We start from the raw sequence: 20,000 nt of genomic DNA, 5'->3' as shown, positions 1-20,000 counted from the left end.
ACTATTAAAGATATATGTTCCCGGGCCACCTTGACCGTTTTTTAAAAAATGACATCATTTTTTGCATTGTTCGGATATATAAAATAAAGTAACACATACTGTATAGCTTGTAGATATGTACAGTCTATGACTGCGTTGTTGGTTTTGGCGAGCAACACGCCTGCAGGATGCAGTAGATAAATGATGACACCGTGGATAAATGCAGGAACAGCACCGTGATAATCACAACGTGCTGAAATAGGATGCGCTGCGTTACAGTAACGAGGTGTAGCAATAAGTTGAGTGGCGCACACGCGTGACATGTATTATATTATGGCTGGTCAATTTAACACATTTAATATAATCTTGTCGGTCACGTTCACAGGCCAAAAAAGAAAAAAAAAGCCTAACGGGAACCCTGATGGTGGACCACCCCCCTTTCCATCTTGGCTCCACACACAGAGCCGTTAGTCTCCATCTTGGCTCCACACACAGAGCCGTTAGTCAAGACAAAACCCAGCTTTCATCACCTCTATTATTGAGCAATTATGGCTCCTCTGTACACCGTACTCGCAGAGGCAAAAATAAATTACAACAAGGCCCAAGAATAGGAACCCTGAGCTCAAACGTAACATGTCTAAATTAGATCTAATTACACAGTAAAACCCAGAGTGTTCATTTAACTCTGGAGCATGACAATGTAACTAGATAGACCCTTACGGTTCCATTTATACTCTCGGAGGGGGGGGCTCTCCCACAAGTCTTACCATCTACTCTACAGTAGCAATGCTCAAGTGTTTATACTGAGGTCTTGATATGAAACCAGATATCCGGGATTTGGGATATTGCAATATTGCAACGTGTTGTTTTTTCCTGCTTTTAAACGTTGCATTACTGGAAAATGATGTAATTTTCTGAACTTAACTGACTGGTCTAGCTGTTCTATTATTTGCCTTTACCCGTCTAAATAGGAAATGTCCTCTTCACATGGTTTAATGAACCATGTGAAGAGGACATTTCTTTTGTGCCGGCTATTTCTTCATTCCTATCTGTAGCATTGGGCCTTGCACCTATAAGACCATCTATCTATCTGTAGCATTGGGCCTTGCACCTATAAGACCATCTATCTATCTGTAGCATTGGGCCTTGCACCTATAAGACCATCTATCTATCTGTCTGTAGCATTGGGCCTTGCACCTATAAGACGATCTATCTATCTGTAGCATTGGGCCTTGCACCTATACGAGCATCTATCTATCTGTAGCATTGAGCCTTGCACCTACACTATAAGAGCATCTATCTATCTGTAGCATTGAGCCTTGCACCTATAAGACCATCTATCTATCTGTAGCATTGAGCCTTGCACCTATAAGACCATCTATCTATCTGTAGCATTGAGCCTTGCACCTATAAGACCATCTATCTATCTGTAGCATTGAGCCTTGCACCTATAAGACCATCTATCTATCTGTAAAGTAAAAAAGTAAAAAATAAAAAGTATTTCACAAAGGTATAATAAACGAGTATATGTTATATAATTAGTAATACAGTTGAAAATAGACAAAGACAATAGTCACCCCCACAATGTCGTTACTATATTGATACAGAGGTATTAGATCAAACTTATTTTGATATTTATCTCTGTCTCTATAGTACAAACACTGTAGCTCGGATAGCAGTTTATCCAATATTTACAGTACAATTTCCAAGTCCTAAATCGGCAATAATGTTTATAAAATGCAAGCAGAGATTATTACACTCTGACATAGCCCAATACAGAGAGAGAAAAAAAAGAGTGCTCATCTGGCGCTTCAAACCCACCATGGGGCGCGCAAGCCTAAACACACAGACGCTGATTTGTTTATTAATGCAGCCGTTCTCACTAGCCACGCACGGACGCTCCACACGCGCTCGTGAAGATATATTTTTTTTAGCGGGGGAGAAAGTTTATCTGCGGAAAAACGTTCTCATTGAAACACATTGACCAGACGTCCCGCTGTGGGCAGGTCGGCGAGTACAGTCGCGCACAAACCTCGGAGCACCATAAAGCGACGCTTGGTTTTTGGCGGTGGGCTTCCCCAGTGTTATCGATTTAACCCCTTTATGACCTCCAGGTGAAATCGCCCTGCTGTTGAACCGTCCGAGGGCCGCCACGGTCGTGGCCCGAGGGCCCCTGAAGTGTGTGAAGCTGGACCGGCCCCGCTTCGAGCGCGTCCTGGGGCCCTGCTCGGAGATCCTCAAGAGGAACATCCAGAGATACAACAGCTTCATCTCCCTCACCGTGTGACCAACCCGGTCCTGGGGTTCCCACCAGCAGGGGTGGCTGATAACAACATCAACAGTTTTTTGTGTGTGTGTTTGTGGGGGGGGGGGGGGGGGGGGGGTGCGGGGTTGGAAGGGGGTCATGGGGTTACAGTACGTCCAGGGCGCTTGCTTCCCGCCTTTTGGTTCATTTTGTTTTTGCGCGTTTCCTTCTATATTGAATCTTGTGCACTTTGACTTGACCTGTGCTGTCACGTAGCTTTATATATATTTAAAAAGAAAAACTCCATGGAAATCAGGAAATGGGTGGGATTCAATGAGTCATAATTATTATTATTATTATTATTATACGAAAACTTAAGAGACCACGATAAAATGATCCTGTTACCCGATATATGAGGTTTGATGAGTTTGAGAACATTTTGTTTTGTATTCTATAAACTACTTTGTATTTCTTCTCAAATTCCCAAAATATTGTCATTTAGAGCAGGGGTTGCCAAGGGTCCTTATAAGCTACAATGATTTGCAGTTACAATTTAAGTATAGTCATAAGAATATATATATATATATATATAAAAAAGAAACTAAGCAAAACATCCAGCTACGTGATTGTGGTCCTCGATCCACTCCTCGGTGCGAGACGTTTTGGTGACCCCTGATTTAGAGCAAGTGTTTATAGACATCGAATAATGCACAATACTAATGTTTTAACTTTGGAATAATGCAGATTTCTTTCAATACTGGCATTGTTTCTGCCATCAAGCTGTATTGTTGTATTCTGGAAGTTTTTAAGAAACATTTGGAGTGGTCTCTTAATTTATATATATATATATATATATATATATATATATATATATATATATATATATATAATGTATCATCTGTATATGATGCATGCTTTGAGAATGAAGAAGGCCTACAGTTGCACTTCTATGTATCTATGAAGAGGACGGGTTGGGAGGTCAGGTGATGTTTACGTACAGCGGGACAAAGTATGGTACGAGTTGCTCGCTGGCTGCAGTTTGCCTTTGTTTGTTCGTTTGTTTTGGAGTTCTGGCTCAAAGGGTGTGTGTGGTGCCATATGTCAAATCAGACCCACTACCTGAGCGCACAGAACTTTGTTGACTTAAAACCTAGAAGTAGCGATATGAAAATATATACTGTATTCTTGGCTGTTTCATTGGATTTGGATGCTTTTTTGAAATGTGATTTTACTTCAGGTACAGGTTAACCACGTCAACCCCCACATCGCCGAGCGGAGTCCCGCAGGGCTCTGTGCTAGACGGTGTATTTTCAGTCTTCTGTTATTGTAGGGTAAAGCAGCTTCTTGTCGCTATTCTCAGCGAAAGCTTTCTCCACAATACGGATGCTGGGGTTTAGGTGGTTAAATGTCAATGGGGTGGGGGGGGGGGGGGGGTGGGGGGGGGGGGTGCTTTAGACTCTGGCCACGCCTGGGCGATGTGTGTGCCACTTACAAAGCGCTGTGTGGCTTTTTATTTTGAAAGAGGTTCCCTCTGTCCCCATATTTTACTGAAACGCTTCAGTCCAGTCTGTGAATTGTTCTGCACCAAAGGCGCAGTAGTTTTAGCAGTTCACTGGAAACAGACACGCACACACGCGCGCGCACGCATGCACGCATGCACGCAAACACACACACACACACACACACACACACACACACACACACACACACACACACACACACACACACACACACACACACACACTGTATGAAACACAAACAAGAACAGATGTGATCACAAAAACACAAACCTACGCCCACATATAAATACACACACACACACACACACACACACACACACACACACACACACACACACACACACACACACACTGTCTCAGGACTATATGAATCTTCTACCCATACAAAATGTCTTACTGGGTGTTTTTTTAAACCGATTTTTTGTCCATGTTTGTTCGCTATCTGAGATGTTTTGCACCTCTCTTCAGTTGCTGAATGTTGGGTGAATACAGCGGTTTGTTTCAGATGTTTTTAAAGACACAATTTAACGTTCTAAATGTAAAGTGTAAATCAGAGAAATGTCAAAGAACTACTTGCGTTGCTTTCTTTTCGTCTTGAGATGTCATCTATTTTCCAAGTTGCACAATTGACGCAATGATGTTATATATATATAAATCTAACATGTAGAAAAGCATCTGCACTCTATCTCTCTCTCTCTCTCTCTCTCTCTCTCTCTTTCTCTCTCTTTTCCTGTTTAAACTTTTCAAATTCATCTTGAGCAAATAAAAGACCAGCTTCTGAAAAGCCACGTGTTTTGGATCGTTATTGTGAATGTTGGGGTCACACTGTCTCACATTCCTTCTCCTCTTAACCCATCTCCTTCTGACATTCTCTCTTCCTACCCTGATTGGGTCTTTATTTTCCCTGCTATAGCCCCCCCCCCTCCCTCAACATTGCTGCCACCTCTTTCTCTCGAGCACAGACCCTATTCTTCCCTCATTCAAGACGCCTTTTCTCCCTCAAGTTTCTCCATTCATCCCATGTTCCATCTCCACGTCTGTCTTCGTGCACCCACCTCCCTCCTTCTTGCAGTCCTGATCTTTGTCCACTCCTGACACCTTGCAGCCACCTTTTTCCCCTTCCCTTTTGTCCCCAATTTAGTCGTTATGCCAAGTGATCCCTCCCCCACACACACACACATTGCTGCATGTGTTTTGTCATTGCTGTATCCTACTCGCTCACCTGCCAGTGAAGAGCCCCCACTGGCAGTGAGGGCTCCTCACTGGCAGGAGGCTCTTCTACACCGTAAAGCAAGCCCCCAGGGAGGCTCTCCAATGTTGAAGCGCTCGGCCCTACTGGTTAGAGCGTGAACTGCAGGCGGACCCGTGGATTTATAACGAGGAAACCCCGTGCAGCTGCGGGTTTAACATTGAGCGCTCGTTTGCACTTCCGCATTTGCCAACTAAAATTTGGTTGTCAAATGCGGAAGTAGACTGTTCTTCCGGGTGCTTCAAAACACCACTGAAATGAATAGCGGGCTGTCGCTCTGGTCCTCCCTCTATCCTTTATAACTCTATGCCTGCGTAAAGCCTTCGTCCAAAAAATCACTGTGTGAATCGGTCTGGAGCGGATGGTAATTTATGTCATGTTGTAGTCTTGTTTTGTAGTCATCAGGCAGGAAGCCACAAGGCAGGATAAGAATTCCACCATTCATAGTACTGATTCCGTCTTGTGGTTTGCTGCCAGATGACTACAAATCATTGACTAAAACATGACGAAAGTTACCATCCGCTCCCGACCGGATCATAAACCCGAAATGGAATGCTGCCCAGGCTAGTGGCGCTCCAGCCCGTAGGAGTACTTGCAGTGACTAATATCCCCCTCAGCTTCCCTTCCCCAAACACGGGCCAATATGGGCTATATGCACAGTTGCACACTTCCTTCCGGGCCGCTTCGCTTCCCTACTTCCTTCACAGCCAGGTGTTACTTCTATGCTGCCTAAGGAACGCAGGCGTGCAATCCCGTGCAGACGGTAAAGCACACCCTCTCGTGTAATATTGCTTAATTGAAGTGGGGACCCCCCACCTTGACATTAAGCACTTGGAATTGTAGGAGTTGAGGCCTTACATTTTGTAAGCATTATGGAACTGAATATTGTGAAAATCTACAAGCTCACAAAGTGTTGTGAGTTTGTAGACCAGCTATTTTCACTGTTTTTGTCTTTCTCAGATACTTGACAATTTGGCCAATGTTTGACCATTGTTTATGGTATAGTTTGTTTATAAAAAAAAAATTGACACAGTACTGTCGCGAATACAAGCGGCCGAAATGAGTTTTCTTGATGCACGTCTCACTGGGAGGAGACCCCAGGGCAGGCCAAGGTGCTGGAGGAAACACATCGACTCACTGGCCTTGGAACGTCTCGGGATCCCCCAGGAGGAAGTCACTAATGTTGCTCTGGAGAGGGAAGTCTGGAACACTCTGGTGGAGCTGTTGCCCCCGCGACCCGACTACTGATAAGTGGTTGAAGATGGATGGATACTGTCAATATTTGTCTCATTTTAGAGGTAGTAAAATTCCTTAAAAGTCCTTAAGTTGTCATTTTAGAAATGTGCAGACTCTGTGTATACACTTGTACTGTATGTTGGTTTGTTTACTGTTGAGTGAGAAAACAATGCTGCACATCTGCGGACCCATTCATTTGGGCCACAGTTTGAGAAGCAGCTGCACTAAAGCCTCCAGCTTTGACCCATTCCCCTAGCCTGGCTAATAAGCCAGACCGAATCAGCCGTTGGCAAAAAATAAATTTGCCTGCCGGCGGATTACGGTCTGGAGAGGCTCAATTGTACGCTCATTTCCTACAGGCGGGCTTTGATACAGTGACGTTCAATGCTTGAGACCTTTGACTGACAGTAGCTCTGACCAATTGCGTCAAAGAGAAAATGTAGAAAACAAGATCCATACACAGCATCTCCAGACTCAAATACCACACGACAGTGTGATTTGAGTCTGGCTTATTAGCCAGGCTACCATTCCCCCTCATCTTAAAGCCTCCAGCTTTGACCCATTCCCCCTCATCTTAAAGCCTCCAGCTTTGACACACTCCCCCTCATCTTAAAGCCTCCAGCTTTGACCCATTCCCCCTCATCTTAAAGCCTCCAGCTTTGACACATTCTCCCTCATCTTAAAGCCTCCAGCTTTGACCCATTCCCCCTCATCTTAAAGCCTCCAGCTTTGACCCACTCCCCCTCATCTTAAAGCCTCCAGCTTTGACCCATTCCCCCTCATCTTAAAGCCTCCAGCTTTGACCCATTCCCCCTCATCTTAAAGCCTCCAGCTTTGACCCATTCCCCCTCATCTTAAAGCCTCCAGCTTTGACACACTCCCCCTCATCTTAATGCCTCCAGCTTTGACCCATTCCCCCTCATCTTAAAGCCTCCAGCATTGACACATTCCCCCTCATCTTAAGGCCTCCAGCTTTGACCCATTCCCCCTCATCTTAAAGCCTCCAGCTTTGACCCACTCCCCCTCATCTTAAAGCCTCCAGCTTTGACCCATTCCCCCTCATCTTAAAGCCTCCAGCTTTGACCCATTCCCCCTCATCTTAAAGCCTCCAGCTTTGACCCATTCCCCCTCATCTTAAAACCTCCAGCTTTGACACACTCCCCCTCATCTTAAAGCCTCCAGCTTTGACCCATTCCCCCTCATCTTAAAGCCTCCAGCTTTGACACATTCCCCCTCATCTTAAAGCCTCCAGCTTTGACCCATTCCCCCTCATCTTAAAGCCTCCAGCTTTGACACACTCCCCCTCATCTTAAAGCCTCCAGCTTTGACCCATTCCCCCTCATCTTAAAGCCTCCAGCTTTGACCCATTCACCCTCATCTTAAAGCCTCCAGCTTTGACCCATTCCCCCTCATCTTAAAGCCTCCAGCTTTGACCCATTCCCCCTCATCTTAAAGCCTCCAGCTTTGACCCATTCCCCCTCCTCTTAAAGCCTCCAGCTTTGACACACTCCCCCTCATCTTAAAGCCTCCAGCTTTGACCCATTCCCCCTCATCTTAAAGCCTCCAGCTTTGACCCATTCCCCCTCGTCTTAAAGCCTCCAGCTTTGACCCATTCCCCCTCCTCTTAAAGCCTCCAGCTTTGACCCATTCCCCCTCGTCTTAAAGCCTCCAGCTTTGACACATTCCCCCTCATCTTAAAGCCTCCAGCTTTGACCCATTCCCCCTCATCTTAAAGCCTCCAGCTTTGACACACTCCCCCTCATCTTAATGCCTCCAGCTTTGACCCATTCCCCCTCATCCTAAAGCCTCCAGCTTTGACCCATTCCCCCTCATCTTAAAGCCTCCAGCTTTGACCCATTCCCCCTCATCTTAAAGCCTCCAGCTTTGACCCATTCCCCCTCATCTTAGAAGCTGTTAAATCAACTGAGGAATGTGCCCTTAACTCTGCGCCATTTTGTTTAGTCGTCCACCCGACCCCACGACAAACCCTGTCTTCATTCTGACAATATAATACACATGCACATGAATTTAAACACACGCCATGTGGAACACGATCATGTTGGCCTGACACCCTGAAGGTTAAAGTTTTGGTTCCCCCGTATATAAACATTTGTAAGGTGCTTCACATAAAAGTAAATTGCATTTTTAAGTTGGCTTGAGGAATTTTCCTCACAGACAAATCCTGTGGGCACTTCCATATTTGGCTCTACTAATCTCATGCCACAAACCATGAAATAATTCCCTTTTAGCTTTTTTCTAGACCAGTGGTTCTCAAAGTCGGGTCCAGGGTTCTAAATGGACCCTTACAGTACATGGCTATATGTGACTCTAGTGTCCAAATGGACCCATTTATTTCCTCAGTTCTAGACCACGTGTCACATTATTTCCTTGCTTTGGCTTTCACTTTTTCTCTTGACTTTTGAACTTGTGGAGTGGAAGAGAGTGCCGAGGTGTTGGCTTGGTCCAACCACGGCGTATTCCAATGAAAAGATAAGTGAAACTGTAGATTCCCAAAGGAGAAGCATCCCCCCTGATGCTAACAACCCAGATTCCACGTGCACCATGGCACACCTATCCGTTTATTCTAGCACAATTAAAGCTCTCAACCTGATCTGTGTGTGTGCGTGTGTGTGTGTGTGTGTGTGCGTGCGTGCGTGCGTGCGTGCGTGCGTGCGTGCGTGCGTGCGTGCGTGCGTGCGTGCGTGCGTGCGTGCGTGTGCGTGTGCGTGTGCGCGTGTGTGTGTGTGCGTGCGACTGGGAACGGCAACACATCCTGTGTGGGCTTCATGAGGGCTGGAGTTGGCACTGCCACCTGGACCCGGAGAGCTAAGATGAAGACTTGACACCCATGGCGCTCTGCCATCTCTGCAGAACAACAGCGCACCACCACGTGCACGCGCTTCCTTGTCCGTGCACAATTTCACACACTCCCTCACCACCTGTTAATTCGGGTCAGTGAGTCGCGGTGCTGGCCTGCAAACACACAGAAATGCTGTATAATGATTCTTAAATGTTTTTTAAAGGCTATATGGATCCCCAAAGAACCACCATTTAAATGATTAGAGAACCATTTTATTTAGTGAATCGTTCTTCATGTTCCTCATCCTTTTTTGTCAAAGAACCATTTTTTGATGGTTATTTGAGGCAACTTTACCCCCTTAAAGGGATAGTTCAGATTTTTTTAACTTACGTTGTATGAAATACTTGCCATTAATATAGTGGTTGCAACTGTATTAATTGATTGCCCGAGTCCTGTGGTGGGAGTTCTGCTCTGGTTTTGGTGAAATATGAAGTAGTTCCGGTTATTTTGTGGGGGGCACTGGGGGCCACGCAGTAAAAGTAAATTAATCCATAAAACTAACGTCATTTGTATTGTTGACCTATTTCTAAAATATTAGTGCAACTTCCGTTCTTTTTTTACCCCTCTATCACACAGAACTATGTTTTTTGTGTCCATATCACTACGCCCAAAAAATAGTTCCATGTTATATGTTATATGTATATGTTAATATTCTATTAACATACTCTTACCATACAGGTTGAGGGGGAGAGAGAGAGAGAGAGAGAGAGAGAGAGAGAGAGAGAGAGAGAGAGAGACATTCCAGCAGGAATGCCACCACCACCTGCACCCTCGCCCCACCCTGACTGTGTGCCACCCTCCCTCTTGCCCAGCATAATACTCTCTCTCTCTCTCCCCATCAGGTGTTCTGTCTTACTGTACCTTGGCCCACGTTTCATTTAGTTTAACTTTGCTCCTCTCTGTCGCGTGTGTTATGGGGTTTGTATTTCCACATAATATCCCTTTACTTCCTGCATTTATGCTCGTTAACTTTCAGTATCTCATTTGTCCACTTGCTCATGACATGAGTCCACCTCTCCCCTCCTCCCTCCCTCCCTCCCTCTCTCTTTCTCTCTCTCTCTCTCTTTCTCTCTCTCTCTCTCTCTCTCTCTCTCTCTCTCTCTCTCTCTCTCTCTCTCTCTCTCCCATTGTCCTCCCTCTTCTATTCCTCCATGCCAACACTGTGGTACCTGCAGGCCTGCAGCAGGCATGTGGGGAGTGACAGACAGGGCTGTTAGCCTGAGAGTTCTGAGACAGTATTATGTCCTATAGTGATGATGATGATGATGATGATGAAGAACTAAGACCTGGAGAGGGACAGGCTGAAGAGGAACGTATGAGATAATGTGGTGGGGAAGGAAGGTGGCTGGCAGAGAGAGAGAGAGAGAGAGAGAGAAGGGAGAGAGAGAGAGAGAGAAGGGAGGAAGGGAGGAAGGGATCAGACTGAATCCTGTGATTATCCAGCATGGGTTACAGTATGCCAGATGATGGGAGGCCTAAACGCTGCCTTGTGGTCTGATGTGGCCCGCTGGGTGGTGTGAAAACAACTCATTTAGCCATGCAGCGACTCCCGATTTTTAAAGAATTTATTGCCGTATGGGAATGTCTTGCCCCTCCAATTTGGAGGATGACTGCTTTATATGTGCATCCTTCCAAATTCCACGTTTTATATCACCGTTGCCAAGAATTTACAAGATAAGAGTGCTCTGGGAGACTCTCTCTCTCTGTGTGTGTGTGTGTGTGTGTGTGTGTGTGTGTGTGTGTGTGTGTGTGTGTGTGTGTGTGTGTGTGTGTGTGTGTGTGTGTGTGTGTGTGTGTGTGTGTGTGTGTGTGTGTGTGTGTGTGTGTGTGTGTGTGTGTGCGCACGCGCATGATTTGTGCATTATTATGTTCGCTATTTGTTGCAACCAATAACCAGACACAGAACCAGCTGTGGTCTCGTGAGAAGATGTTTTATTTGGTGCTACATATTTAGATCTGGCACGGTGAGCGTACCACCCCCGCCCCCCCCCCCCCGGGCGTGCGACCCTCACCCCCCCATTCTCTCTCCCTCCTCCTGCATGCAGTTCCCATAGCAGGCTAATTAAAACGCCTGTCAACAGACTGACCACCGCATACCCGACGACGGAGATCTTTGTTGACCACCACCGAAGACCCCCACGCACCCTGGTGAGAAATTACCCCACACTTGGCTGTTTTAATCACCCGAGCCTTTGATACACGCGGGTCTGGTGTGTGGAGCTATAGACTCTAGCTCCAGAGAGATGGAGTTGCCACCCCAGGGGGGTTGGGCGTGGGGCGGCCGGGGGCATCTCAGCCCTTTCCTGGTTCCTGACTCTGGGGTGGGGTCTGAGGGGCTTCCAGTTGGTCTCCAGCAAAACGTTTCCTATAGTAACAGCAACCAAATTGACCATTACAGGTCCGTAACTCTGAAATGGATCAAAATGGATCCTTTTCTATACACTCTCAGGATTATGGGGGTCTGTGGCCTAACAAACTGAGGGTCCTTGAAATGAAAAAGATTGAGAACCACTGCTCTAATAATCCATAGCCCACCCCCCAGGGGTCAGAGTTCACCACCTAGTCGGGGTCACAGGTGAGCGAGCAGCAGAGCCTGATGGGATTGTGGAGGAGGTTGTAGGGATGAGGGGTCAGGAGAACATCACAAGGTCCGGCTCACTTCAACACCAGACCTTTTAGTTTGGGGACAGCGGGGGGACACGGGGGGGCTCCCTATGAATGCAGTGACCAATGACTGTGTGTTACGTGACTTGGGGAACAATACTGTGCAAAAGTCTCCCGTTGTAAAGCAGTGGTCGGTGTGAATGACCAAGTTGAAAGGCTTCTTCACACATTACATGATTCCTCAAATTGATTTTAAATAAATTTTGTCGCCTATTTAAGTCACATGCCCTCGCTTGTTTGTCCCCAGTTTGACGTGGCCGACTGACCACCTCAGATGTAAGGGAAAAGAACAAAGGAAAGAAATGAAGTGGGAAAGAAATAACGAAAGAAATAACGAAAGAAAGAAAGAAAGAAAGGAGGGGGAGATAGCATCTGTTTGTTTTTCTTCCTTTTCTTTCCCAAGCTTGTTATCGTTCCTCATTTCCTGTTGGACGACGAGTAAATAATTCACATGTACACATTTGTACCAACACTGTGACCAGGCCTGGTCCCCCCATGCATATGACGAGACCTCTCGCTTCCACAGCTATTCCCGTCCGACGGGACCCTCGCACAGCTCGTCTCCATTATGATGGCTGGAAAAACAAAAGGAAACTAAATGGACTTCAGACGTTTTGCTTATGGGGGTGGATGGGTCAGTAGCATTTTTCTCCATGTGAGTGGGATATTTTCTCCCCATTGCGTGATGCACATGACTCTGCAAGTCTCCTGCCCACGTTGGGCCCGGGACAACACAATCCATCTCTTCTCTTCGACTCCCCCAACTCTGATCCCAGGGGAGGCGTTCCTGCAGTCGTCTCAATTGTTTCCCTTATTCCGCGCCTCCTACTCTCAGAGGAGTCGTTTTGGGCCTTTCGGGCCGCAGATCATAAAAGTCAAAACTCTTGTTCTAATCATATTAGGGAAGACAGGGGGATGGAACGAGCCTCGGTCCCTGTAGGATTGTTTAGGAAATGATCTCGGCGCTAATGTTTATAGATCTGTGGCTTTCAGGCATTTCGGAGCGATGGCCGCGTCCTGCAGACTTGCTACAGTATAGGATTCCTGTTCGGGAAGAAAGAAAAAAGCCGAAAGCATTTGTCTGTGCCTAAATCAATTTTGTTCCTGAGCTGAAGGGTGGACTGTCAAGTTGTCAAGAATCCTCCTGCATAGATTGAGAGGCTACGAGGCCTAGCACATCCCCCCGGGAATGATCATGTCATGAAGAATCCTCCTGCATAGATTGAGAGGCTACGAGGCCTAGCACATCCCCCCGGGAATGATCATGTCATGTCAGGCTACGAGGCCTAGCACATCCCCCCGGGAATGATCATGTCATGTGTCACTGAGGGTTAGATGTGAAGCCTGTATTTCACGGAGCTGTCTCATGCATCCCAGAGCACTCTAATCCAGTGGTTCCCACACGGTGTATAGAGGCCCTGCTGGGCCATGAGACAAGTCCAGGTGTGCCTGGGGAATTTAAATATTCTATATCAGTACAATAACTTCCTAATACAGAACGAGATATCTCTTTTGGGCCTATAGCGTTCCAAGGTGTCGTGACTCGTGAGCTTTTAAATCAGCTCTTTCTGCATTTTTTTCCTCAGAAATGAGGAATGATGAAATGATAACACATGCATATCGAGGCTACGTATGGATTATGAATATACAGCCTTGAGGTTTTGACACTCCATTTGGCGTGCCTTGGGCACTAAACGTTTACAAACCACTGGTCTAATCCACTCCACAGCCTTAGAATCCACTCAGCGCAGGTGTCCAATGTCACGAGACAGTGGCTGTCAACTGGCTCCTGCAGGATTCTCAGCCAAACGCCAGCCGTCCTCTCCTCCCCTCCCCGGGGACACCTTTTAACACCCCAGCGGTACCCCCTCCACCCCCAGGCTGGGTTTGGGGAGAGTTAGGACCAGAGAGGAGCATCCCATCTTCGCCCCCCTTTAAACCCTGGAGGAATGTGTGGATTTGAGTGAGACGCCGTAACCAGAGAGCACTCTCTCCTGCCTCTAAGCCCATAATGGAGCCACTTCCTGTTGGTTAATCAGTTTGTTGTGATCTCCCGTACCGTCGGGATTTTGACACTTCAGCTAGAGGCCCGTGCAGGGCTGGAGGCCCGTGCAGGGCTGCTGCTGCTGGGGCCGTTTGTTATGGCTCTGATGTGTGAGGGCCAGAAGATGCCACGCATTATCATCACAGGCTGTCTGCAGGACTCTGCACTCTGGAGGGTGTAGACCACACTATTCTGCAACAGCGGTCTTAAATGTTTTGTGCAACTAATCCCCTGAATGTGTGTGAACCCCCTGAACACACACACATGCACGTGCGAGCGCACACACGCGCGCACGCCGCTGTCCGTCCGTCCGTCCATCAGTGTGTCCGTGTTTCTGTCTGTCCGTCCGTCCGTCCAACAGTGTGTCCGTGTTTCTGTCCGTCCGTCCATCAGTGTGTCCGTTTTTCTGTGAGCAGCTAATCTCCGGCACCGTCGGACCAATGCTGTGAAACTTTGCACGCACACTAGTGATTGTGTTGAAGAACCTTCAACACAATCACTTTTTCACAAACACTTTTCCCCTGGATCCCTTCTATCGTGATGCAACTCCCCCATGCAGGCATTTTCAAAACACACATTATGCTCAGTATACTCTTGTCCAAAACGTACATAAATCACTAGGCGCATTATCTCTGGGGTGGTTGTTTTTCAAAATCGTACAAAACCTAGGTTCAGTACAAAGCAGCATTACAAACATTACAACATACCTTACAAATAGCCAGTCCAAGAAACATAACAGTTAAAATTAAAATAAAAAAGAAGAAAAATAACAGCAAGAAAATGAATGTTCATTTAAGGTTCATATACATCCAGAACTCATCCCTTGACTCTTTCATTTTGCTTTCTGCATCTACCCTGCCCAACATATATTCATATGATGTTATTTTGATCATTTCTTCATTCCATTCTTTAAGCCCAGGTGTTCTGGGGACCTTCCAATGACGCAACAGTATTCTGGCAGCGGTCCAACCTTTATAATAGTGAAATAATTTTTAGATATGCCAGGGACAGCAGTTCTGTCCCCTAATAGACAGAGCCACGGATCCCTGGGCAATGTCAATCCCACCCATTTCTCAAGGAATTCCAGTACCCTACACCAGAAAGTGTGCCAATTTCTTCTTTGCATTTCCAACATGTGTTATTATCCGCGATTCCCATTTTAAGTAATCTAGTCGGTGTCAAATAATATCTATGAATAATCTTATACTGAATAAATTTCCCTCTTGCTTCTCTAATTCCACTTCCTACATTTGCTATAATTCTTCTCCAATGCTCATTTTCAATGTCAACCCCCAAATCATTCTGCCAAATCAATTTTAGACTGTCACATGTAAGTCATACATTTTTTACGATTCCAATTAATTGGCTATGATTACCAATACCAAAGTTTTCCGGCCCGGCCCTAAGAAGGCATGGCAGAGACCTCTCTCTCTCTATCTCTCTCTCTCTCTCTTACTCTCTCTCTCTCTCTCTCTCTCTCTCTCTCTATCTCTCTCTGTCTCTGTCTCTCTCTCTCTCTCTCTCTCTCTCTCTCTCTCTCTCTCTCTGTCTGTCTGTCTCTCTCTCTCTCTCTCTCTCTCTCTCTCTCTCTCTCTCTCTCTCTCTCTCTCTCTCTCTCTCTCTCTCTCTCTCTCAGTATGTGGTGTACATACTGTAGCTCCCCCACCTTTGGACCTGCATGGTTTTTATGGCGCCGATATCACAACAACAATAAAAGAGGCAAAACCTGTGCTAATTATTTTTTAAAGGCGGCCGTGCTTCAGCTTCCAGAGGAGCTGGCTGGGAGGTGCAACTAATCGTTACCACGATTCGTGCGAAACAGCATCACAACAACCTGGCCTGTAAACTGTGCTCAGGGCTGCCTCTCTCTCTTGGAGGTGGCGAGCATCCGTACGTACGTGCTTTCACTCGGCAAGGAGCAACCTGCAGCTCTGTGCAACACACACACACACACACACACACACACACACACACACACACACACACACACACACACACACACACACACACACACACACACACACACACACACACACACACACACACACACACACAGCATACATACCTCCCAGCAGCACGGGGCCCTGGGGGGAAAGGAGCAGGGTGAAGGGTCTATAGTGACCAGGTGTTGCCAGAGTGTTTTGTATAACTGGGTGTAATCACCCTTTTAATCCAGGGGGGTGTTTTCTTTTTCTTTTCTTTTTTTTCTCCCTCTTTTTAACTTTCTCTCTTTCTGTCCTGCCTTTTGTTTATCTCCTCACACCCACTCCTGCCCCCCTCCCCACCCCCCCAACCCTCTCTCTCTTTCTTTAGCCCTCTCCTCTCCATTCCTCTGCCCCCTCTCTGTCAGCGCTAGCTATAGCGTCGCTCCGGTCAAGCAGAGAAATCTCTCCTTAATCCCCTCTGATACCTGCACCCCCGAAACCCCCCCCCCCCCACCCCCACCCTACCACCACCACCACCACTAGCCTCCATCTTCTGCATCCCCCTCCCCAACACACACACACACACACACACACACACACACACACACACACACACACACACACACACACACACACACACACACACAGCACACACACACACACACACACACACACACACACACACACACACACACACACACACACACACACACACACACACACACACACCATCAGTATAGAGTGGCCTCCTCTGACTGACCAGGGCGCTGGGGGGCTGGGGGGGTTATGAAGGGCACAGAATGAAGTGAAAGCTCCATCTGACATGCCAATTGGAGTAATTATAGGCTTATGTGCTCCTAATACGTTTCTGAGGACAGCTCTGTGTCCTCCATGAGGCCTGAGCCAGCCTGTCTGTCACGTCGCGGGAGGTAAAGGAGTCTCTGTCATCGTCGGAGTGCTCCGTTTTAGCTTCACAATATGTTTTTTTGTCATTATTATTTTTCCTTACAGATTACTGCATGGGAAGCCCCTGGTCCCGCATACCCCGCATGCACCCCACCACCACCACCCCTCCAACCGCGGCATTCCCTTTCTGGCGCTCAGCATCAGGTCCACACTGTGTTTGGATTAGTTCTAACTCCACATGCACAAGTCATTTCTTTCCACTCTCTGTTGTCCATGTTTACCCTATGGTCGAGTCGTCGAGAACTGGACTTGAGTTACAACAACTGTACTTGGACCGTTTTCCTCCGTCTGCACCGAATGGCTTTGCCAAAAATAGCCGATCTATGAGGTCAAAGCGCATGCGACGTGTTTTGAGCTTGTATAGATCGAAAAAAAATTGTCTATCTTTTTTTTTTTCAAGTTTTTTCTTTTCTTTCAATGAACCATGTTAATTGTTAGCCATGCATGGTGTCCCTAATGTTCTGAAACGTGAAAAGCACGTCCAGCAGCCTATAGGCCTACATACAGTATACTGTAATAATGCTTTATTTGTACACTTCATACGGCGCACTTGCATATCAAAAATAGCACGTCTACAAACAACAGGGTGCAGTGTTCATTTTTACAGCAAATTCTCATTTAGTCCTAGTCTTTTGAATAACACACCATTTAGTTTTAGTCCTATTTTAGTCATCTGAAAGTGTTAGTCTATAGTCTTATCGACTAAATATCGAAATGTTAGTCTTTTAATCTTAAACCCAAACCACACCAAACCACACCACACTATATATAACTATATATAACTCCTTGCAACCAAGCCATTGAATTTAACCAGTTGAATCACTTGGGTCGACGTGGGTCGACGTGCAACAGGACATATCACAACGCTGGGACGAACGCTAAAAGTCTCGTCCCGTCTCGACCCTTTGGTGTGGTTTGGACTTATAAGACTAAATCATTAAGACTAAATCTTTAGTCGTATAGTGTTAATTTTGACAGCAAATTCTCTTAAGTCCAAACGACACCAAAGGGTCGAGACGGGACGAGAGGGTTTTAGCGTTCGTCCCAGCGGTGTGATGTGTCCTGTTGCACGTCGTCCACCCAAGTGATTCAACTGGTTCAAAGTCAACGGCCCAAACCACACCAATGGGTCTCCATGCCATGCATCTACTCTCAACTATAGTCTAGTCTCATCGACTAAAAACATTGTATAGTCTTTTAGTCTTAGTCAACTAAATGAACACGGCGCCGATGTGACTCGTTGTGTGAGCTTTATACAAGCTCTAGAGCGGCTATTTTTGGTGTACGACGGACTGTGTCAGGCTTTAACGTGTCTTCTTATTACAGTATATAAACTGTCCTCATCTGACTTCCTGTGTGTGTGTGTGTGTGTGTGTGTGTGTGTGTGTGTGTGTGTGTGTGTGTGTGTGTGTGTGTGTGCGTGTGCGCGTGTGTGGAAGGCCGAGCCAGAGAAGCGCGTCCGAGCCGCTGCACTGCCCTGCTTCCTTCCCTCTCTGTACACAAAGGAACTAATTAGAGCAGTGCTTCTCAACTTTTATTTTTTCTTCTTTTTACCACTTCTTCAACCCGTACTTGGTTGACCGGAGAGTCCCTCAGGGCTCTGTGCTAGTGTCCTTTCGGTTTTCTCTCGGCATTGAACGTCTTCGCTGAAGACAGCCCCCCCCCCCCCCACACTCCACCTCCACGCAACAAGAGTTGGTATATGTAAGAAGGCATATCAGAGTCATTTGTATTATTTTTCATATTTAACAATAATTAGCCGGATTTATACTTCTCAGCAGGTCCACATGCAGCCCCGGTCGCTCCGCAGTGTCCGCACTACACCTGTTCCTTCAGACGTTTTCTTAAATTTAACGGCCTTATGAAATATAAAATAAATTAAACACATTTTGTTGACATAACTTTTAACAAAGGTACAACCTTTTCCCCTATGTAGCCTACAGTACCACCTGTGATTGCTAGTGGGCCACTGGTTGTGAATTATAGAGGAGAGGTACAATGTTTTTACACTCCACGAGACACGGGTCGGCTCCTTCCTCTCTATCATCATCCTCATCCTCATCATCATCATCATCCTCATCATCATCATCATCATCATCCTCATCATCATCAGCCTCATCATCATCATCATCATCATCATCATCATCATCATCCTCATCATCATCATCATCATCATCATCATCCTCATCATCATCATCATCATCATCCTCATCATCATCATCATCATCATCATCATCATCCTCATCATCCTCATCATCATCATCATCATCCTCATCATCATCATCATCATCATCATCATCCTCATCATCATCATCATCCTCATCATCCTCATCATCATCATCCTCATCCTCATCATCATCATCATCATCCTCATCATCATCATCATCATCATCATCATCAGCCTCATCATCATCATCCTCATCATCATCATCATCATCATCATCCTCATCATCATCCTCATCATCATCATCATCATCATCATCATCATCATCCTCATCATCATCATCATCATCATCATCATCATCCTCATCATCATCATCATCATCATCATCATCATCATCATCATCCTCATCATCATCATCATCATCATCATCATCATCATCATCATCCTCATCATCATCATCATCATCATCATCATCATCATCATCCTCATCATCATCATCATCATCATCATCATCCTCATCATCATCATCATCCCGTTGCCAGCTGCTTCTGATGTTCCCCTGCTGTGAGCTAAGCTGCTAAAGGGCAGTGCTTCTCAAGGACCTATAACTGCAGTATACAAAGTTACAGGCTCTGATCAGTCCATTTAGATTTAGAACCCTCTCGAGGAACCCTGAGAGTCCACGTCTGAAGAACACCGAGCTATAGGGGGTGTGATTTGTGTGCTCCATATCCCCTTCCATCCTCCGGGCCTCCAGAGCCCACTCAGCGTGCATGGGGGGGGGGGACAAGTTCACAGGCAAAGAAGGGTAGTGGTGGTGGTGGGTGGTGTTCGGACCACCACAGAGTCGGGGGAGACCCCAGTCTTCCTCCGTGCCCGGTTCCCATCGCTCCCGACACGACACACACACATGTTGAAAAGGTCACGTCTTGATAGACAACAGAGCACCGGCAATTACACTGCTATTTCTCAGTGGCTGGAAGTCCCCTGTTCCCCCTGTTCTTCGTGTGTGTGCGTGTTGCGTGTGTGTGTGTGTGTGTGTGTGTGTGTGTGTGTGTGTGTGTGTGTGTGTGTGTGTGTGTGTGTGTGTGCGCGTGTGCGTGTGCGTGTGCGTGTGTGTGCGTGCGTGTGCGAAAGAGACTTAGGGG

At 46.5% G+C, this 20,000-nt stretch overlaps 1 protein-coding gene across 2 annotated transcripts in view; it reads left to right on the top strand.

The window, feature by feature from the left end:
• The window catches only part of prkar1b (protein kinase, cAMP-dependent, regulatory, type I, beta), a 133,189-nt gene extending 130,914 nt beyond the window's left edge, over window positions 1-2,275 (top strand). For both annotated transcript variants that reach the window (XM_079520117.1, XM_079520118.1), the window contains one exon: window positions 2,094-2,275. In XM_079520117.1, the coding sequence (XP_079376243.1) occupies window positions 2,094-2,266 (173 nt within the window). In that variant the 3' untranslated portion in view covers window positions 2,267-2,275. The remainder of the gene's footprint in view (window positions 1-2,093) is intronic.
• Window positions 2,276-20,000: the final 17,725 nt, after the last annotated feature.

Source organism: Electrona antarctica (assembly GCF_951216825.1).
Source record: "Electrona antarctica genome assembly, chromosome: 14".
In the NCBI taxonomy this organism is placed as follows: Eukaryota; Metazoa; Chordata; class Actinopteri; order Myctophiformes; family Myctophidae; genus Electrona; species Electrona antarctica.
Note: the sequence above shows the minus strand (reverse complement) of the source record. Positions and strands in the feature narration are given on the sequence as shown.